This window comes from Podarcis vaucheri (genome assembly GCF_965113315.1).
Source record: "Podarcis vaucheri genome assembly, chromosome: 2".
Taxonomy (NCBI): Eukaryota; Metazoa; Chordata; class Lepidosauria; order Squamata; family Lacertidae; genus Podarcis; species Podarcis vaucheri.
The window spans coordinates 132,568,475-132,590,809 of NC_138760.1; the positions used below are offsets into that span (position 1 = coordinate 132,568,475).

Sequence of the window (22,335 nt, forward strand, 5' to 3'; positions counted from 1 at the left end):
CCGATTTTCAAGTGTCCTATCTCAGGGGGAAACCAGGATCTTGTATGTTGTTTTGCAGTTGCCAAAACCAAATTTAGGAAAGGGATCATCTCTTTATCCTTCATCTCTTTACAGTGGTACCTCGGGTTAAGAACTTAATTCGTTCTGGATGCCCGTTCTTAACCTGAAACTGTTCTTAACCTGAAGCACCACTTTAGCTAATGAGCTAGTTATTTAAACATATTTTTTTCTTACCATGAATTTCAGTTTACAGATGGGGGGACGACATTCCACCCTCCTCTATCTTCCTCCGCTTCAGTGCATTGCAGCATTTGTTGCGGCTGTTGGTTTATGATTGACATGGGGAGGAACTTATGGGCCTGTCTCTGTAAACTGAACTTCAGGGTAAGAAAAAATTCTGTTTTAAAAATTATTTCTGATTCATTTTTTGATTGTTTTCAAGAGTTGTTTCTACCAATAATGTTAGTTTTTCAGTCTCATTATAAATCACATTCAGATTTGTTTATTTTTAAAATCCAGTCATTTCAAATATATATGTAGGAGAAATTCAAAAAGAGATTACCCACGCATAAAATCCCAAAAGAAAAGGATGCAATCTCCAGGTGGAAAGATAGGCCTTTATTGAAAAACAAATGTTCATGCAAAGAACCACATTCAAAACAATTGTTTTTTTAAAAAATACACTTCCAAATTGCACATGTCATTCCTATTAACCAATCACAGAATCACAGCAATCTTAATAGTTGCAACCCAATGTCACAATAATCATTTGGCTCTTCAGATCAACCCTCCTCATAATATATCATGTGATTACATATAACATTCAACAGTCCCCATAGAGTCCAACACTTTATTCTTTTCAGAATTCCAGAACTGACATTTGCTATGTACAGGACCTAAAAGCAGCTGGTTCTGTAACGTAAAAAGTAGGCAGGCACAGGCTTTTTCAGTTTAGCAAGGCAATAGGCTAAAAAGAAAACAGAATAATCCAAATGCAGTTTTATGAAATTGTTATTTTCTCCAACGTATGCGTGTTATAATGGAAACTTGGGCCAAAGTGTTGCCACAGAAACTAGGGAGCTAAAGATGCTTATGGCAGTGGGGCAGAAGGCCATGTCTAAAGTCTTTGAGGGCAGAAACTGAAAAATACTGGTTCCTTCTGGAGTTTGTGGTCTCTCCTTAAATGGCGGTTTTTGAGAAGAGGTTGGATGGCCATCTCTTAGGGATGCTTGAAGTGAGATTCCTGTGTTGCAGAGGGTTGGACTGGATGACCCCAGGGTACTTGCAACTCTTGTAGGGACGCAGGTGGTGCTGTGGTCTAAACCACTGAGCCTCTTAGGCTTGCTGATCGGAAGGTCGGCAGTTCGAATCCCCATGACGGGGTGAGCTCCCGTTCCTCTGTCCCAGCTCCTGCCAACCTAGCCATTCAAAAGCACACCAGTGCAAGTAGATAAATAGGTACCACTGCAGTGGAAAGGTAAATGGTGCTTTCCGTGCGCTCGTCACGGTCCTCCGTGTTCCAGTAGTGGTTTAGTCATGCTGGCCACATGACTCGGAAAGCTGTCTGTGGACAAACAACAGCTCCCTCGGCCTGAAAACAAAATGAGCACCACAACATAGTCGCCTTTGACTTAAACGTCAAGGGGTCCTTTACCCTTTAGATTTACTTCCAACTCTACAATTCTTCCACTTTCCAAACACTGATATGCTTCCTCCCCTGGCATGAATTATTTGATGGACCATTTGATGTTCCGCATAAGAGACTCTTGGGAGGGCAGAGAGACATTGCCCTGCTGTGAGTCCTGAAGAGCTCAAACTCACTGGAACAAATTGGGGTTGGGACAAATGTCCAAAATATTTTTAAACGTTTTAAACTAGTTTTCAATCTGTGGTGTTTAAAATTTTGGTGTGTTCCCCCCCCCCCAGTTTTTCTCTGTTGGAAGTGGGATAAACGTTTAATTGTGGCTTGGGTATAGTTCACCGTATTTTTCGCTCTATAAGACACACCAGACCACAAGACGCACCTAGTTTTTGGAGGAGGAAAACAAGAAAAAAAATATTCTGAATCCCAGAAGCCAGAACAGCAAGAGGAATCGCTGGGCATTGAAAGCAGCGATCCCTCTTGCTGTTCTGGCTTCTGGGATAGCTGCGCAGTCTGCATTCGCTCCATAAGACGCACACACATTTCCACTTACTTTTTAGGAGGGAAAAAGTGAGTCTCATAGAGCAAAAAATACGGTAATTAAGATTAGTTTCTACTGTCTTATTGGTTTACTGTATAGTTTGTTTTTTGCACTGAAGGGGAGAAGATCAGGGCAGCCTGGAAGTGGGGACCAGCCAACAGAATGGCTGGGGCAGGTTTCACGGGGGGGGGGGGGGTAGGATGCACTGGGACACCCGATCTCTGTGATCACGCGTAGGAGGAGGAGTTACACTAAGACCAGACCATGTATTTTCTGAGGAGGCAGGTTTAGTCGTTGTTTGAAGACTATCCCTGCCTCCGGGTCTGGTCTTGACTGGAAGGATACTGGAATCAACAAGGGAGATCCACGTGACCTGAAGTTGCTGCTGTGCAATGCCAGGTCAACAATTCACAAGACAGTGGTCATCCACGACTTGATTGTGGATGGAGGACTTGACTTGGCATCCATGACAGAGACTTGGTTGGTTGAAGCAGAAGGACCTGTCCTTGCCACTGCTTGTCCATCGGGTTTCTCTTACGCACAGCAACCCTTTCAGCTGATTCCCTGGTGGCCCACTGGAATGTGGAGATAACCACGGCTGTTGACTGTCTGGCTCTGAAGCGCCCTATCTGATTGAATGGAGCCCGGACAGCCCTGTGGTTTTCCTCAGAGCTGAGGGCAATGAAAGAATGGCTGAGACCTCTAGAGCACAAGTGGCAGAAAACTCATTCTGAATCGGACCAGACACGGTTTACAGCTCAATGCCAAGCCTACCAAGTGGCAATGTGGCTGCCTCAGGGTTCCATCCTCTCCCCCATGCTTTTCGACATCTATATGAAGTCACTGGGAGAGATCATCAGGGGATTTGGGCTGGGTGCTCATCAGTATGCAGATAATACCCAGCTCTACCTCTCTTTTACATCAGAACCAGTGAAGGCAGTGAGTGTCCTGTATGAGTGTCTGGAGACGGTTGGAGGATGGATTGAGGCTAAATCCTGACAAGACAGAAGTATTGTTTTGGGGGACTGGGAGCAGGCAGGTGTGGGGGACTCCCTGGTCCTAAATGGGGTAATTGCCCCTCAAGGACCAGGTGCACAGCCTGGGATTCATTTTGGACTCACAGCTGTCCATGGGGATGCAGGTCAATTCTGTGCCTAGGGCAGCTGTTTACCAGCTCCATCTGGTATGCAGGCTGAGACCCTACCTGCCCGCAGACTGTCTCGCCAGATTGGTGCATGCTCTGGTTATCTCCCACTTGGACTACTGCAATGTGCTTTGCGTTGAAGGTGACCTGGAAAATATAACTAATCCAAAATGTGGCAGCTGGACTGGTGACTGGGAGTTGCCGACATATAAAACCGGTCCTGAAAGACCTACATTGGCTCCTAGTACATTTCCCTCTGGTGGTCCCTCACTGCGAGAAGTACAGCTACATGGAACCAGGCAGAGGGCCTTCTCAGTAGTGGCCCTGGCCTGTGGAACGCCCTCCCATCAGATGTCAAGGAAATAAACTATTTAATGCTTGATGCTTCTTCACGGATCACTGCCTTGTCGTGGCAAAGGGGCTTGAATAACTCAGGGAAGCTATGAGCTATGCCGTGCAGGGCTACCCAAGATGGACACGTCATAGTGGAGAGTTTTGACTGAACGTGATCCACCTGGAGGAGGAACCGGCAAGCCACTCCAGTATCCCTGCCAAGAAAACTCCATGGATAAAGTCAACAAGTATATAAAAGTTATGGCGCTGGAAGATGAGCCCCTCAGGTTGGAAGGCGTCCAACATGCTACTGAGGAAGAGCGGAGGACAAGTACAAGTAGAGTCAGAGCTGATGAAGTGGCTGGGCTAAAGCCGAAAGCTCGCTCAGTTGCGGATATGCCTGGAAGTGAAAGGAAGTCCAATGCTGTAAAGAAAAATGTTGCATAGGAACCTGGAATGTAAGAACCATCAACCTTGGTAAGCTGGATGTGGTCAAAAACGAGATGGAAAGGGTAAATATTGACATCCTGGGCATCAGTGAACTAAAATAGACGAGACCGGGTGAATTCAGTTCGGATGACCATTGTATCTCCTACTGCGGGCAAGAATCCCATAAAATAATTCCATAAAAGCCCAACAAAAGAGGTGCAAAAGCTGTACTGGGATGCAATCTCAAAAATGATAGAATGATCTCGATACGAATCCAAGGCAGACTTTTTGTTGGGTTTCCTGCTCCATGTCTGCAGTCATGAGATTGTTGTCTATCACATGACGGTGTATGTTTTCATTCCACAGAGTGGGAAGTGACGGAGACAGGATGTTTATGTGGCTGTGTACCATGAAGTAGGACTATTGTCCTTTGTTCCATCTCATTGCTGTCTGATGAGAAAGAGGGTGGAGCTAAGTCAGAATGCTCCGAGTCTATTATATGTAAATAAAGTAGATTAGCCAAAATGGTGAGCTACTGAGTTCTGTTACGCGAACTGTTAATACTCTGCTGTTCCGTAAGTGTGCTGATGCTTCTTGGCATCAGTTGCTGTGATTTTCAGGCTGAAGAAAGCTTTTGTAGCTCCCGATCAACCAGGAGGGAGACAGCATGCCAGGCAGGCATGTATCTTTATCAAGGTCCTACTGGTGTAGGATGAGCCTAACATTGGTTATGGGCCCAGGGATCAGGGCCACAGACCCAGTGTCAGTAGAGGAAAGACTGGGGGCTGTTTTTGTCCGGGTTGGAGTTTCTTGGAACCGGCACCGTGAAGCAAGCCTCTTCAGAGAAAAAGAGAAGAGAAAAAGCAGATAGACTGTGAGTACAGCGGCTGCCTAAAAGTGAAAGTAGGCTGCCTGGAACGTTTGTGCAGCTGCCAAGTAGCTTGAACAGAGAAGCTTTGATTTATGACTGCTTCTGAGTGTTCTTGGCTCCATTTAATCTCTGGGGCAGAGACTGAGCAGGAACAGATCCCATTCCCTAAGTTTACGTGGAGGGAACTGGGAGGAAGAAGTCCCATCCCCTGAGTTAGGGAAATGGGGGAAATAAAGGACCAAAGTGGTAAGGATCTAACAGAAGCAGAAGACATCAAGAAGAGGGGGCAAGAATACACAGAGGAACTATACCAGAAAGATATGGATGTCTTGTACAGCCCAGGTAATGTGGTTGCTGACCTTGAGCCAGACATCCTGGAGAGTGAAGTCAAATGGGCCTTAGAAAGCACTACTAATAACAAGGTCAGTGGAGGTGATGATATTCCCGATGAACTATTTAAAACTTTAAAATATTATAGTGTTAAGGTGCTACACTCAATATGCCAGCAAGTGTGGAAAACTCAGCAGTGGCCAGAGGATTGGAGAATGTCAGTCTACATCCCAATTCCAAAGAAGGGATGTGTCAAAGAATGCTCCAACTACCGCACAATTGCGCTCATTTCACATGCTAGCAAGGTTATGCTTCAAATTCTACAAGGCAGGCTTAAGCAGTATGTGGACCGAGAACTCCCAGAAGTGCAAGCTGGATTTAGAAGAGGCAGAGGAACCAGAGACCAAATTGCAAACATGCAGTGGATTATGGAGAAAGCTAGAGTTCCAGAAAAACATCGACTTCTGCTTCATTGACTATGCAAAAGGATTTGACTGTGTTAACCACAGCAAACTATGGCAAGTTCTTAAAGAAATGGGAGTGCCTGATCACCTCATCTGTCTCCTGAGAAATCTCTACGTGGGACAAGAAGCTACAGTTAGAACTGGATATGAAACAACTGATTGGTTAAAAATTGGGAAAGGAGTACAACAAGGCTGTATATTATCTCCCTGCTTATTTCATTTATATGAAGAATTCATCATGCGAAAGGCTGGACTGGATGAATCCCAAGCCGGAATTAAGATTGCCGGAAGAAATATCAACAACCTCAGATATGCAGATGACACAACCTTGATGGCAAATAGAAGGGGAAGAAATGGAGGCAGTGAGAGATTTTACTTCCTTGGGTTCCATGATCACTGCAGATAATAATAATAATAATAATAATAATAATAATAATAATAATAATAATAAATTTTATTTATATCCCGCCTTCCCCAGCCAAAGCCGGGCTCAGGGCGGCTAACAACAATCAAATAATCAAACAGTAAAATAATTACACAATCTAAAAATATTTCATTATAAAAATTAATTAAATCAAATTGATGGCAACCAATTAAGCAAAATTCTGTGCAGGTTGCCAGAGGAGGGAGTCAGGCTACGCCCTGACCAAAGGCCTGGTGGAACAACTCTGTCTTGCAGGCCCTGCAGAAAGATGTCAGGTCCCGCAGGGCCCTAGTCTCCTGTGACAGAGCATGGTGACGGCAGTCACGAAATTAAATGACACCTGCTTCTTGGGAGAAAAGCAATGACAAACCTAGTGTCAGGAGTGCATGCAGGAGCCAGGCCCTGTGACCAGAATGACTTTGCAGGACTGGGGCTTTCCTAAGTTTGTTCTGAAGAGGCAAGGCGCAGCCGCACAAGTGAGTAACTCACAGCACCTGGTGGCAAGAGCCAGGAAGGGATATAAGGTCAGCATTTCCCTTCGGCTCTTTGCCACAGCAACACGTTTCCTGCCTTGCTGTGTTTGGCTTCTTGCTTCCCGACCCTTGACTTCGTGACTCCCTGCTTCCTGACCCTTGGACCTCTGGCTTCTGGACTCTCGTTCCTGCTCCCACCCTGCCATCTTGCCCCCAGTCTCAACATCCTCAGCCGGGAGTTCGGTTGCCCATAGACTGGACCGTGACAGCATCTTAAAAAGCAGGGACATCACCTTACTGACAAAGGTCCGTATAGTTAAAGCTATGGTTTTATGTATGGAAGTGAGAGCTGGGCCATCAAGAAGCCTGATCGCCGAAGAATGGATGCTTTTGAATTCTGGTGCTGGAGGAGACTCTTGAGAGTCCCATGGACTGCAAGAAGGTCAAACGCATCCATTCTTAAAGAAATCAGCCCTGAGTGCTGACTGGAAGGACAGATCCTGAAGCTGAGGCTCCAAGACTTTGGCCACCTCATGAGAAGAAAAGACTCCCTGGAAAAGACCCTGATGTTGGGAAAGATGGAGGGCACAAGGAGAAGGAGACAACAGAGGATGAGATGGTGGGACAGTGTTCTCGAAGCTACCAGCATAAGTTTGACCAAACTGCGGGAGGCAGTGGAAGACAGGAATGCCTGGCGTGCTCTGGTCCAGGGGGTCACAAAGAGTCAGACACGACTAAGCAACAACTCTGCTTGATGTTTTATCATGTTTTCAATATTCTGTTGGGAGCTGTCCAGTGTGGCTGTGGGACACCAGCCAGATGGGCAGGGTACAAGTAATAAATTATTATTTTTTTAAAAAAATCTTTCAGTAGCACCTTAAAGACCAACTAAGTTTATTCATGCCTGGTATCTGAAGTAGTGTACATGCACATGAAAGCTCATACCAATAACAAACTTAGTTGGCCTTTAAGATGCTACTGGAAGAATTTATTTTATTTCGATCATGGCAGACCAACACAGCTACCTAGCTGTATCTCTTGTTGTTATTATTATTAGTTCTTTAAACATTCCAAGCACTGTTAGTGTTGGGAGTCATTCTTCAAAGAAACAGTAAGGATGTTTGTACCTTTAAGAACTGTTTCTGTGAGCTTTGGGCAGTTACTGCTGGTCACGATTAGGAAGGAAAAGTTGCAGTTTGAACTTTGCCTGCAGAAAAACACCCACAAGCTTTGCTGTTTGTTGCTTTGTCATAAATCTTTATGTTGAGACAGTCTTCTGTCATCTGCTACCAGAGGAAAAAAAACCCTCTAACAGTTATGGTTTCTCTGCTGTATGAAATTGTTGATGGGAGGTGAAACTAACCTTCCATCTGAAGCTCTTTCCGCATTCCAGGCACTGATACGGTTTCTCCCCTGTATGTCTTATTAGATGGGAAGTGAGGCTGTGGCTCTGACTGAATCTCTTTCCACATTCCAAGCACTGATAGGGTTTCTCCCCAGTATGAATTCTTTGATGGGAAGTAAGACTATCCCTCCGACTGAAGTTCTTTCCACATTCCAAGCACTGATAGGGTTTCTCCCCAGTATGAATTCTTTGATGGGAAATGAGTTTACCCCTCTCACGAAAGCTATTTCCACATTCCTGGCACTGATAGGGTTTCTGACCTGTATGAGTTTTTTGATGGCTCAGGAGATGGGCCCTTTGGGTGAAGCTCTTTCCGCATTCCAAGCATTGATAGGGTTTCTCCCCTGTATGAATTCTTCGATGGGCAGCAAGTTTTCCCGTCTCACGAAAGCTCTTTCCACATTCCTGGCACTGATAGGGTTTCTCACCTGTATGCATCCTTTGATGGATGGTGAGTTCATGGCTGTGACTGAAGCTCTTTCCACATTGGAAGCATTTATATGGTTTCTGACCTGTATGAATTCTTTGATGGGAAGTGAGAGTATTCTTATGAATGAAGCTCTTTCCACATTCATGGCACTGAAAAGGTTTCTCCCCTGTATGAATTCTTCGATGGGAAGTAAGACTAGTCCTCCAATTGAAGCTCTTTCCGCATTCCAAGCACTGATAGGGTTTCTCCCCTGTATGAATTCTTCGATGGGAAGTGAGAATTTGGCGGTTACTGAAGCTCTTTCCACATTCCAAGCACTGATAGGGTTTCTCCCCTGTATGAATTCTTTGATGGTAAGTGAGACCTTGCCTCTGTCTGAAGCTCTTTCCACATTCCAGGCACTGATAGGGTTTCTCCCCTGTATGATTTATTTGATGGGAAGTGAGACTGTTGCTCTGACTGAAGCTCTTTCCACATTCCAAGCACTGATAAGGCTTCTCCCCTGTATGAATTCTTTGATGGGAAGTGAGCTCTGAGCTCAGTCTGAATCTCTTTCCACATTCCAAGCACTGATAGGGTTTCTCCCCTGTATGAATTCTGTGATGGGAAGTGAGCTCTGAGCTCTGTCTGAATCTCTTTCCACATTCCAAGCACTTATAGGGTGTCTCCCCTGTATGAATCCTTTGATGGGTTGTCAGATTGCTCCTCTGACAGAAGCACTTTCCACACTGCAAACACTGATAGGGTTTCTCTCCTGTATGAATTCTTTGATGGGAAATGAGAGAATTCTTCCGACTGAAGCTCTTTCCACATTCCAAGCACTGATGCAATTTCTCTCCACTGTGAGTTCTTTCGTGTGAAGTAAGGCTATGCCTCCGAATGAAGCTGTGTCCTTGATGGGAGGTGCACTGGGAGCTCTGACGGATGTTCTCTCCACACCCTGAATATTTATTTGATTTCTCCTCTGTGTGGATTCTGTTGTGATCCCCTTTGTTCTTCCCTTCCAATTCATCACCATCTGCAATGAAGAGAGAAGCTAATTAGAGCCTCAGGAAGATTATTCACCAGATTATTGAAAGATGTTAATGAATTAAAAAATTCCTTCCAGTAGCACCTTAGAGACCAACTAAGTTTGTTATTGGTATGCGCTTTTGTGTGCATGCACACTTTTTCAGATACACTGAAACAGAAGTCACCAGACCCTTATATATAGTGAGAGGGTGGGGAAGGGTATTACTCAGAAGGGTGGTGGGAATGGGTGATTGGCTGATACGTGTGGTAAATCTGTTGATGACTATTAACGACTGCAATTGGTCTTCCAGGAAAAGCAAGGGGTGAGATGGCTAAAAATAGCTACATATACCATGAATAATGAGATAAGAATCCAATGTCTCTATTCAGACCAGGTCTCTCCAGGGTTTTATGTTTGGTAAGAAGTTGCAATTCAGCAACTTCTTTTTCCAGTCTATTTCTGAAATTCTTTTGTAATAAGACAGCTACTTTGAGATCTTGTTTAGAATGTCCTGGGAGACTGAAGTGTTCTCCTACTGGTTTCTCTGTCTTGTAATTCCTGATATCAGATTTATGTCCATTTATCCTTTGGCGTAGGGCTTGGCCTGTTTGTCCAATACAGAGAGTTGAAGGGCACTGTTGGCATTTGATGGCATACATAATGTTAGAAGATGAGCAATTAAATACAGTGGTGCCCCGCAAGACGAATGCCTCGCAAGACGGAAAACTCGCTAGACGAAAGAGTTTTCCGTTTTGGAGGTGATTGGCAAAACGAATTTCCTATGGGCTTGCTTCGCAAGACGACAATGTCTTGCGAGTTCCTGCTGGGTTTTTCCCCTCCCCCCCTTTTTCTAAGCCGCTAAGCCTAGAGAGGCACCAGTTTACGCACGAGTAACTCATACCCACTACACTTGTGATAGAGGAAGAACTGAAAATAATTAGTTATGAGGCCTTACTATTATTTTTACTACCTTTGTTGGCTGATATTTACTGATATATTACTTGGCTTTTATCTGGGATAGATAATGTTTGGCTCAGTCATGGAATTATCTTCATCTCCAAGGTCAGTCATCTCTTTGGTCAATAAAATGAAGACAAAAGCAAAAACAAAAACAACAAACCTGACAGAACTTACTTCAACTACCCTAAAAAATCTGAAGATGGCATTTAAAAAGGCCTGGGTAGTTCAAAAAAGCCTGGTCATTGCTTAAAAAAGCTTGACGAAATGAAGAATATTCACAGAGAAAACAGTTGATATCCCTCCATTCAGGATTCACGGTGAGGATCTTGGAATCCCAGATGATGATGATGATGATGATGATAAATTTTTATTTGTATCCCACCCTTCCCGACCAAAGCCACGGTCAGAGCGGCTAACAACAGGTAAAAAAATCATAAAATCACACAGTCAATTAATTAAAATACATTTTAGAATTAATTCAGAATCATATTAATAGCAACCACCAGGTTAGAGTTCTATGAAGATTACAGAAGGAGAGAGGGGGTCAGACTGTGCCCTGGCCAAAGGCCTGGTGGAACAGCTCTGTCTTGCAGGCCCTGAGGAAAGATGTCAAGTCCCGCAGGGCCCTTGTCTCTTGTGACAGAGCGTTCCACCAGATTGGAGCCACTGCTAAATCTGGTTGAGGCCAGCCTAACCTCCCTGTGGCCCAGGACCTCCAATATGTTTTTGTTTGAAGACTGTAAGGTCCTCCGTGGGACATACCAGGAGAGGCGGTATGAGGGTCCTAGGCTGTATAGGGCTTTAAAGGTTAAAACCCGCACCTTGAACCTGACCCTGTACTCCAGCGGGAGCTAGTGCAGCTGGCATAGCACTGGGTGAATGTGATCCTGCTGGGAGGACCCCGTAAGGAGTCTGTCACGGGGCTGCCAGGGAATGCCCCAGAGCTGAGGGAGGGGGAAGAACAAGAGCCGTTAGAAAAGACAGGAGAGGGAGAGGAGGACAAGTAAGCGGAAGGAACTCAAGCGGCGAGGATGCCTCCGGATGCTGGAGACCATCAACACCACTCAACCAGTTCAGAGGGAGGACAGAGAGAGAGTCAATGCCCACTCCTTCAGCACAGGACAGAAGGGGGTTAAAATGTAGGGAACAAAGGAGGTGCTTGGGGCTTCCCAAGCTCCTCTGCTGGAGGAGGAGCCAAAAGCTCCCACTGCCTGGATCTGCTACCGAGGATTCAAATGCATGAAGCTATGTCCTGTACCGTGTAAATATGTATGTGTCAGGGGTTCAGGAGCAGAGACGCGGGACAGGGAGGAAACAGAGAGCGAGGGGGAGGAATCCGAAGGGAAGATGAGTGATGATGACGACCCGAGATCTCCGAGCCTGTCCAGTGAGTCAGAAGATTCTCAGAAGGGAGCACCAGTGGTCAGAGCAAGGGGGGGACCCAGGGGGACACCCCAGGAAGAAGGGACCAGAGAGGGTTCAGAGAGCAGCAGCTGGAAGTCGGGACCAACGTTCCCAGCTGAGAGCAGCGGGGAGAAAGGGGAACAGGCATCGGGTTCCGGAGGCTTTCAGCAGGAGGGAGGGCATGAGTCAGGAGTGGTCACGCCCTCATCAGGGAGCGAGGAAACGGTCAAGAGGAAGGTAGAGGGTTGGGCGCGCGCGCCAAGTTCAAATGCAGCGGAAGCTGGCGCCGTAAGCAGCCCGGAAAGGGAGCCAGGTCCCAAAGCCCACCGCAAGGAGGCAGAAGGGTCCGGGGGGTCCTCGTCAGCGTCAGAAGAGTCTAGGAAGGAGGGAACCCCGGGGGGCAGAGAGACCCAGCGGAGGAGGGAAAGGCGCAGAAGGTGGAGCAAGGCTAGGGTATTAAGTTGGTGTGCAGGAGGCGGGGAGTCAGACGGGACTTCGTCGGTCTAGAGTAAAAGACGTAGAGCTGCACGCTGCAGTTCGAAAATGAAACCTGTAAATCAATAAAGACTCTTATAAAGTGAACGCTGGCCAGCGTGGTCCTAAGTGAGCTGGGATCTGGTTGCAGCTCTGACAGTATGTAAATAAAGAATGCAAATATATCTCTGAGTGAGCAGAGGTATTTCTTGTGAAAGGCTTCCAGACCCACCACAGAGTCCTGCCACGGCATTCTGTACCTGCTGGAGTTTCTGGGTCAGTCTCAAGGGCATCCCCACGTAGAGTGAGTTACAATAATCAAGCCTGGAGGTGACTGTCGCGTGGATCACAGTGGCCAGGTCAGGGCGAGAGAAGTAAGGAGCCAACTGCTCAGCTTTTCATCTCCATCAAAATAGTGAAGGTTCGTTACACAGAGCAGAGGTCAGGAAGGTTTACAGGGAGTTTTACTGAGAGGGTTCATGATCCTACGATTCTCCTCCTTTACCTCCTTATGCAGAGCTCTTTGGACAGGATCCATGCCTTGTCTGTGAAACCTACACGCCATCAGCAGTTGCCTCAATCTGATTGGTCTAAATTTAAATTTATACGTAAATCACTTTCTTCAGTTTGAACCCCCCTCCCTTGTTCATGAGGAGAGCAACTCCGTATTGTTTCATTGGAAACATGAGGAAAAGTGACTATAACTCACACTTTATCTAAGCACAACAGCCACAAGAGCTCCTGACTAGGCGTTCAGCTATGCAATGTTGAATGCTCTCTATTCTTTCCTGTTTCCTCATTTTTTGTTCCAGTTTAAAACATTTCATGAACCCAGAACTCACACACTGACCGCTAATGATGAATCGTATGTTACAGATATGCCTGCAAATAGATTCTGCTAGTTTTGAGATATACAAATGACATGAGAAGACCCGGTCTACATCAGGGGTTGGCAAGCTTTACCTCGCCTGGGCTGGCTCACTCTCACGGAGATCGCTCCGTGGGCAGGATCACGTGTGTAGACACGGGACTCACCAAGCGGACGGCTTGGGGGCGGCTCAGGGGCCGGTTAAATGACCCCCGTGAGTTGCTTGCTGCCCGAGGATGGTAGATTGCTGACCCTGGTCTACATATTTCATCATTTAGTGGTCCTATGATCCTTGTTTTTAAAAGCAAACAGAAGTTATTCCAAAAAGAAAAGAAAAAGGCAACACATGGAGGACGCAGGATTAGGATTCAATTCCAGAAATTTGTGTGCAGAAGTCTGATCCATGGAAAATGTGTAAAAGGAAGTAACCTTAAACCTAAACAGCATACAGCTTATAACTTGAATCCGTATTCAAGTTAATAGAAAAAACAACAGCACTGCTTGTTCCATTTCAGTGGAAGAATAAGAACCAAAATTTCTTGTTGAAAAGTTTGTTTGCAACCTGTTTTCCCAAAGAAAACCCACTGTCGCTCATGATTCATACTCCATTGGGGGAAAATCAAAATTAGAAACAGAACTGTTAGAACCTAAAACTAAGACTTTGTCAAGGATGTATAACTTGCTGCTGAAATGGAATACTCAGGATGAAACGGTTAAATCAGCTATGATTAAGTGGGCACAAGATGTTGGACATAACATTATGTTTGCTGACTGGGAACAGTTGTGGACCACAGGTATGAAATTTACGGCATGTAATGCCCTAAGAGAGAATATTATGAAAATGATATACAGGTGGTACATGACCCCAGTCAAGCTTGCAAAAATCTATCATTTGCCCGATAATAAATGTTGGAAATGTAAGGAAACTGAAGGTACATTCTTTCACCTTTGGTGGACGTGCCCAAGGATTAAGGCTTTCTGGGAGATGATTTATAATGAAATGAAAAAGGTATTTAAATATACCTTCCTGAAGAAACCAGAGGCCTTTCTCCTGGGCATGGTCAGCCAATTGGTGCCAAAGAAGGACAGAACTTTCTTTATGTATGCCACAACAGCAGCAAGAATACTCATCGCAAAGTACTGGAAGACACAAGATCTACCCACCTTGGAAGAATGGCAGATGAAGGTGATGGACTATATGGAACTGGCAGAAATGACTGGCAGAATCCGAGACCAGGGAGAAGAGTCGGTGGAAGAAGAATGGAAAAAGTTTAAAGACTATTTACGGAAATACTGTAAAATTAAAGAATGTTAGAATGATGTTGGATTGAAACTAAATGGTCTTTAGCTGTAATGCTATAAGGTAATATTAATAGGTTAAAAAAATATTCTTATAATATTTAAAAATTGAAGATTAAGATGAATAAAAAGGGGAGGGATTTGCTGAAATAATAATTGGAACTGGAATACATAGAAGGAAGGCATGAGGAAGTCCGGGAAATAAGCAAATGAAAAATATGTTATGACAGAATTGTTTTTTTTTAAAACTATTTTTACTTTGCATTTTTCTTTTTTGTATTTTTGTCTTTTCTTTTTTACTTTGTAATTTTTCTTTTTTGTATTTTTGTCTTCTCTTTTTTTACTTTGTAATTTCTTGAAAATTTTAATAAATATCTTTTTTAAAAAAAACAATTGCGAGAGCAATCAAAAGTCGTGCCTCGGAAGTCGAAGAGGCTTCAAGAAGGGATTCTGTTCGACTTCTGAGGTTCAGCTGTATTCCTAGCTCAAAATGCCTGCAGATTACAAAGGCGCAGGCAGGAAGCAGGTGGAGGAGCCCAATAAACTGCTCTCCTTCTCCATCTCCATCTGCCTGCCTGCCTCCTCCCACCCCCAAGCTGAGCAAAACCCAATACCTCTCTGGCTCCATCCATCCAGGTCCCCATCTCCACTCCCTTGGGACTCACCAGATCTCTCGGAGGTCCCTGGGAGGGAACGCTCAGAGGTTGTGGGGAGGGACGCAGGAGACAACCTGACCAGGTCAACCGTCCATCTTCCCCCTTCCATCATTACAAGCTTTGCAGGATCCATCTCTTTAATCCTTCCTGAGGAGCTGAGAAGCCACAAGCTGCAGGGTCCTGGGAGAGAGGAAGAAGCAAAGGGAGCCTCAGAGGCCCTGCAGGGATTCTCCTGCCTAGATATTCTCCTGCCCCTGGAGAAGCACAAATGGGGCAGCCCCTTCCCAACAGAAGCCCCATTTCTAAACATCTCCAGTCATTCCAATTTCCTCTGTTTGCTCCTCACTCCACTTCGTAAGGCTGGCACGGTCTGCACAGTAGTGACCTGAGAATAGATCCCTTTGACAGAACTTGGTGCAAAAACCAGTCACCATCCTGTCCCCAAGCCTGAAAACTTCAACCCCAGAGCATGGGCAGAAAAGAGCAGAGTAGATATTACATGCAGGTGCCCCCATGCCATTCTAGGTGCTTTGTGTGGAGAGCCCTGTTCACAATCTTTGAGCTCTCTCATCACAAGCCAGGCAGATGGTGTAGCCGTATCTGCCTCTGTCAAGAGTTGCATGGGGACCAAATCTATATGTGGAAGCAGAGGAGCCGGTGATGCCACATTTTTTAAATACCAGGAAACTAATACACCCCTCCTCCTTAGATATCGTCTGTGCTTATACACCATCTTCGCAAGTCTCCAGTCCCAAAATGTGGCCTCCACCCTGGCATGGAAGCCATCAAAATATAGATCTTCCACATGTCCTAAATCTCTTCTGTTCTTAAGACACCAGGCATGTAGACCCTTTAAAAAAACTCCTGAGGTGAGCTTTGCACTCCTCTTCTGACAAGATTCCCAAAGGCGTAGGGTAGCTTGACAGAACTAGTCTATTTTGAGATAACACCAATTTCCATTTCTTGTTTATCAAAACCCACAGACCCTCTGCTAGATGTTCTCCCAGAAGGTTTTACAAGTACCTATCAGGATAGTAAGGATTTTATCACAGTCAGGGGGGGAAAGGATTTTATGCATTCCATGTCCTCTGTTAGTAGCACAAGGCACCCAGTTATTGATAATTGCTCATTTGTCCCAGAATGTTGGGAGAAGGAGTCTTTTATCCTTGCTTTAGCATTTCCTGAAAATACATCTAAAATCTGCTTTGACATTAGTTCGCCTACTTGTTTAGCCTGAATAGGGGAGAGACACGTGTTGTTGCATCTGGGACAGAGGAAGTGGTCCGGTTGTGCCGCTGCAGATGCAGACGGGCTTTTCTTCTCCCTGTGCTCCCCCCATGTGCAAATGTTCCCTTCTGGCTGCAGCCTCTGTTCACAAATGTGACTTCTCAGTCTGAAGGGGGTTTATCTGCATGCCCCGTTTTTCTTGACCCAAAGCCCCCTCCCCAAAAAGGAAGGCGGCATCTGGATCCCAAGGAAGGACACAGCTGCAGACCTCCTGCGAACTCCTCCCCTCCCTGGCTTGGCCGAGAGGACAAGCGAGGACCAGTGTGGTGTAGTGGTTAAGAGCGGTGGACTCGTAATCTGGGGAACCGGGTTCACTTCCCTGCTCCTCCACATGCAGCTGCTGGGTGACCTTGGGCTAGTCACACTTCTTGAAGTCTCTCAGCCCCACTCACCCCACAGAGTGTTTGTTGTGGGGGAGGAAGGGAAAGGAGAATGTTAGCCGCTTGGAGACTCCTGAAGGGGAGTGATAAAGTGGGATATCAAATCCAAACTCCTCCTCTTCTTCTCTCTTCTCCCCGCACCGTGCATGATCTGAACAGGGACCCCCATGCCCCTTCCCTGCACCTCTAGGACCCCCGACTTCCCAGGACATCCTCAGGGGGAAGAGAGAGGAGACTCACGGATTCCAGGAGGGGCCCCAAGGAAGCTTTTGCAAAAGAGAGAGAAGAAAGCAACCTCCTCTCGGCTTGCAGGAAGGGATGTGGGAGGGAGGGAATTTAGCCATGGAGGACCTTGACCCCACTTCACTTCCTGTCCTCTCTAGGAACCCAGCTTTGCTCCTTTTAACCCTTGCAAAGCCGAGGGCACCCCCTCCCTCTCCGCAGTTTTCCTGCTTCTGCTTCTGCTTCTGCGCTCAAGGGGCTGCTCCCGTCTGTGCCAAGGACTCTGCCCCAAGGAGTCCACATCTGATCCAGACTAACCGAAAGAGAGACGGGGGTGGCCATGGGGGGGGGTTACCTTGGCTCTCCCCCTCCTCCAACATAGAGGCTCCTGAATCCCAAGGAAAGGCTGGGAGGGAGAAGAGGCTAAGAAATGGCTCCATCAAGACACCCCTCAAAAAAACAAAACACCCTCCCGATCAGCGAGTGGGGGGAAGAATGGGGGGGGCTTCTCAGCCAGTAGATCCCTCCCCCTCCGGAAATAATCTCTGCAGCCCAGGAAGAGAGACAGATGAGGAAGTGTCCCATGCGGGGAATGAAACAGACACGCCTTCCTGGGGGGGGGAGGTGTGGAAGCCCCCCCCCCGTAAAAGCACCACAGGCAGGAAAGGCGAAGCCCACTATTGGGGGGGGGGAGAGGGGCACATGCTGCTCACGGGGCAGCCCCCCCCACTCTGGGACTCTTCCCCCCCCCCTTCCCAACTCCATCCCTTCCCTGCGTTTCCTGTCAGAAAACCAGTTTATACTGGGCTCTCAGAACCATGTGACCCCATTTCTCACCCCGGAGCAGGGCCAATCAGAAGCCTCTCCATTTGAGAGCTGGCCAATCCCCTTTCAGATTCCCCTGGGCCTCGTCCTCTCCTTTGCCAGGTTTCCTGAGGGAGTTTCCCCCCTGAGTTTCCCTCTTGGCTGCTCCCCCTCCCAGCTTCTCCTTCATTTCTCCTTCTCTTAATGCCCCCCCACCCCAATGTCTGGGGAAGGGAAGAGTTTTTGGGCAGCTGCATCCCCCCCCCCCATGGCCAAGCAGGCCCAGGAGGAACCCATGGAGGCGGCAGGGCCAGGAGATGGCGTTTCCCGCTCTTTTCCGAAAAAGGCGGGAACGCCATTTTGTTTCATCTGGAGGCCCCAGCCGCTCGCAGAGACGTCATGGCTCCCTGTGGACCTCGGGGGTCCCACGCTCTCAGGGGTCTCTCCTCCCAGCGAAGGAGGGTGGCAGCTTCGGGGGCCAGCGCTCACAGGGCGTCCTCAGCCGCCTTCCTGCCATGATGGCTTTGCCTCCGCAGAACAGCCTTGCTCCTCGCCAGACCCCTTCTGGCTCCTCAGGGTCCCAGGAGCCCTTTCTGGGCGGCCCTCGATTGTTCTTCCCCCTCAGGCGGTAGTTCAACAGGAGAAGTCGCTTCCACTCCAGATCCCTGCAGGTCTCAGGGGGCCACTGGAACCCAGTGGGGAGACTGAGGGGAACTGGCTGAACTGGGGTCCTCCCAGTCCAGCCCAGAGAATAAAGAGAGGGAGCTCTCAGAAGAGGAAGCCATTGCGGAGAAGAACATGGCTGTTCTCTGCTGAGGGTCTCCTGCCTTTCTTCAAGGCTTCCTGGGGGTGCCATGGCCAGAGGAAGACACAGCCCCCCCCCAATCCCCTGCAGGGCCCTGGGGAGCAAGCAGAGCCTGCCTCAGTTTCCTTCCCCAAGGCCTTGGAGGAACCTTGGGGTGCGGAATGACAACCCCAAATGGAGCTCAGACTCCTGGCCAGTGGGGAAAGGAACATTATATTGCATCTTTCCAGAGGAGTCCAGGCATTGCCTCCAACGTCCAGGGACTGATCCGCCCTGGCTTCCTCCTCCTTGGAGGTCCCTCCTGGAGAAGGGGTCCCAGGTCTCTATGGGGGGAACGGGGAAAAGCGTCCCTGAGGCCTGCGTTCGAGGCCAATGCTTTTGCCTTTTACGCCCCGGCCACCTTCTCTCTGGTGTTTATGTGAGCTCTAGAGATGGGATCACATACAGATCCTCCCCTTTAGGGATTCCTGCTCCTTCCTTGCCCAGGGGAGCAGCCTCTCTGGCATGTAGGGGGAGGTGGGGCACAATGATGCAAGGGGCACATTGATACAGCAACAATATTTCAGTTTCGAGAAACACGTCTATACATGTGTGAGTACAACAGTTGTGACCACGCCGCCCACCAGTTAGCTGCTGGTGTTCGACAAGAGTAGGTGTGTTTTTAGTGCAGCCAAATGAACAATTATGAGAAATGTAAAAGTGCTCCAACACTGTTTTAAATCCTTAAGATTTATTAAGACCAAGTAAGTTATTCCACTCAGTAATCAAGATTACACGTGATTTTTAAATAAATTCAGTGGTTTTATTAATAAATGTTAATTTTTTGAAAATATCTGTTTTGGGCACTTTGATACGTATAGAAGTGACCTGCTAGTGTACAATTTTTCATGTTCCCAATCCTGATAATATAAATGTTGGAGATTTCCTACTCATTAAATTTGGAAAGAAAAATACTGTTGTTTACTACAAGAGCCACTGTGGTGTACTGGTTAAGAGCGATAGACTCGTAATCCGGGGAGCCGGGTTTGCGTATCCGCTCTTCCAAATGCAGCTGCTGGGTGACCTTGGGCTAGTCACACTTCTTTGAAGTCTCTCAGCCCCACTCACCTCACAGAGTGTTTGTTGTGGGGGAGGAAGGGAAGGGAGAATGTTAGTTGCTTTGAGACTCCTTCAGGTGCCGGTAGCGTGACAGAGACTTGGTTGAAGCAGATGGACCTGTCCTTGCCACTGCTTGTCCATCGGGTTTCTCTTATGCACAGCAACCCTTTCAGCTGATTCCCTGGTGGCCTGCTGGAATGTGGAGTTAACCAGGGCTATTGACTGTCTGGCTCTGAAGCGCCCTATCTGATTGCATGGAGCCCGGACAGCCCCGTGGTTTTCCTCAGAGCTGAGGGCAATGAAAGAATGGCTGAGACCTCTAGAGCACAAGTGGCGGAAAACTCATTCTGAATCAGAATAGACACGGTTTACAGCTCAATGTCAAGCCTACCAAGTGGCAATAGTGACGGTAAAAGGGACTGCCTCTATTGCATCTGCAGAAAACAGCAGCAGGAGACTCTTTCAGGTGGTTCATAATTTAACAGAACCACCTGCGCCATCGGGACCTGAAAAGGCCCCCAGGATCTCCTGTTATTATTTTGCAAAGTTTTTTTGCAGATTCACTCAGATTCAGAAGGAGGTAGACTCCACTGTGGGAGCAGGGACAGGGTGAGAGTGCTAGAGTCCTGTCTAGTCAAGCTGCATGAGATCGATTCCAACCTGTTACCTCTGAGGATGCAGACAGGCTGATTGGACAAGTGAAAGCAACCACATGTCTCCTTCATCCTTGACCATCCTGGCTCATAAAAGCGAGCCAGGAAGGGCTGGGCGATGGGCTCTGTGGGGTGGTGAATGCTTCCCTCTGCGAAGGAGCCTTCCCAGACCCACTGAAAGAGGCAGCTATTAAATCACTTCTTAAAAAACACCTTTAGACCCGGCTAATATGGCCAACTATCGCCCAGTTTCAGATCTTCTATTCTTGGGCAAAGTGATAGAGCAGGTGTTTGCTGGACAACTCCAGGCACGCATTGAGGATGTGAACCATTTGGATCCCTTCCAACCAGGGATTCAGGCCTCATCATGGAACTGAAACTACCTTGGTCGTGTTGGTCGATGATATCCGACATACTAGGGACAAAGGTGAAAGCTGTTTCCTAGTTCTGCTGGATCTATCAGCGGCCTTTGATACCATCAACCATCACATGCTTCTCAACCACCTAGAGGAGATGGGAGCAATGTTATACAGTAGTTCCGCTCCATCCTCCTGGGCCGTGTCCAGAAAGTGGTGTTGGGATCCTTGGTTCTCACTTGTCGGGTGCCTCAGGGTTCCATCCTCTCCCCCATGCTTTTCAACATCTATATGAAGCCACTGGGAGAGATCATCAGGGGATTAGGGCAGGGTGTTCATCAGTATGCAGATAATACCCAGCTCTACCTCTCTTTTACATCAGAACCAATGAAGGCAGTGAATGGTCTGTGTGAGTGTCTGGAGGCAGTTGGAGGATGGATGGTGGCTAAGAGATTGAGGTTGAATCCTGACAAGACAAAAGTACAACGCGACCCTTTTCTGCAGAGGGGAAGGGTCATGGAGAAATCCAGTTGCACCAGGAAGTGATCTGACCATGGCACTTCTTTCATTTCGCTTTTACTTAGTGTCAGATCACCAACATCCATAGAGGTAAACACCAGGTCCAAGGCATGTCCGCGGCTATGGGTTGGGCCAGATGTATTCAGGGACAGCCCCATGTTGGCCATGCTTTCCACGAAGTCCTGAGCGGCCCCTTGTAAGGTCGTGTTGGCATGGATGTTAAAATCCCCTTGGACAACCAAACTAGGTGTCTCCAGGAGAACATCCACCACGACCTGAAGTAGCTCAGGCAGAGAATCCTTGGTGCAGCGTAGAGGTCAATACACCAAAAGGAATCCTGTACTGCCCCTATTGCCCAACTTCCAGAACATGCACTCAGAGAACTGGGTCTTCCCAATAGGACGCCTGGTGCAAACTAGTGACTTCCTAAAAATCACTGCAACCCCCCCTCCCCGTCCACAACGCCTGGGTTGCTGTGTGTAAGAGAAACCTGGTGGACAAGCAGCGGCAGTGTCTGGAGGCGGTTGGAGGATGGATGGCACTTAACAGATTGAGGCTAAATCCTGACAAGACAGAAGTGCTGTTTGGGGGGGACAGGGAGCAGGCAGGTGTGGGGGACTCCCTGGTCCTAAATGGGGTAATTGCCCCTCAAGGACCAGGTGTACAGCCTGGGATTCATTTTGGACTCACAGCTGTCCATGGGGGTGCAGGTCAATTCTGTGCCCAGGGCAGCTGTTTACCAGCTCCACCTGGTATGCAGGCTGAGACCCTCCCTGCCCGTAGACTGTCTCGCCAGATTGGTGCATGCTCTGGTTATCTCCCGCTTGGACTACTGCAATGCACTCTGCGTGGAGCTACCTTTGAAGGTAACCTGGAAAATACATCTAATCCAGAATGTGGCAGGTGGACTGATGACTGGGAGTTGCCGCCATATAACACCGGTCCTGAAAGACCTACATTGGCTCCTAGTACATTTCCCTCACTGCGAGAAGTGCGGTTACATGGAGCCAGGCAGAGGGCCTTCTTAGTAGTGCTTGAGGCTTCTTCATGGA

The 22,335-nt window shown here is 47.5% G+C and overlaps 2 protein-coding genes across 6 annotated transcripts in view; both read right to left on the reverse strand.

Moving 5' to 3' along the window:
• LOC309525790 (uncharacterized protein) overlaps positions 1 to 22,335 on the reverse strand; it is a 73,360-nt gene that overhangs the window by 25,110 nt on the left and 25,915 nt on the right. The window contains exon 1 of one of the 4 annotated variants that reach the window (XM_082211358.1): positions 17,404 to 17,546. The exons of 2 other annotated variants lie outside the window; for them this stretch is intronic. The gene's annotated coding sequence lies outside the window, so the exon portion shown is untranslated. Of the gene's footprint in view, positions 1 to 15,467; positions 15,550 to 17,403; positions 17,547 to 22,335 lie in introns of those variants that run through there. One more of the 4 variants, XM_082211356.1, reaches the window with a different exon arrangement.
• LOC309525781 (uncharacterized protein) overlaps positions 598 to 22,335 on the reverse strand; it is a 46,522-nt gene continuing 24,784 nt past the window's right edge. The window contains exons 4-5 of one of the 2 annotated variants that reach the window (XM_082211330.1): positions 7,957 to 9,504; positions 598 to 4,654 (exon numbers count right to left, since the gene is read on the reverse strand). In XM_082211330.1, coding sequence (XP_082067456.1) covers positions 7,967 to 9,504 — 1,538 coding nt within the window. In that variant the 3' untranslated portion in view covers positions 598 to 4,654; positions 7,957 to 7,966. Of the gene's footprint in view, positions 4,655 to 6,492; positions 9,505 to 15,168; positions 15,319 to 22,335 lie in introns of those variants that run through there. The other variant, XM_082211332.1, reaches the window with a different exon arrangement.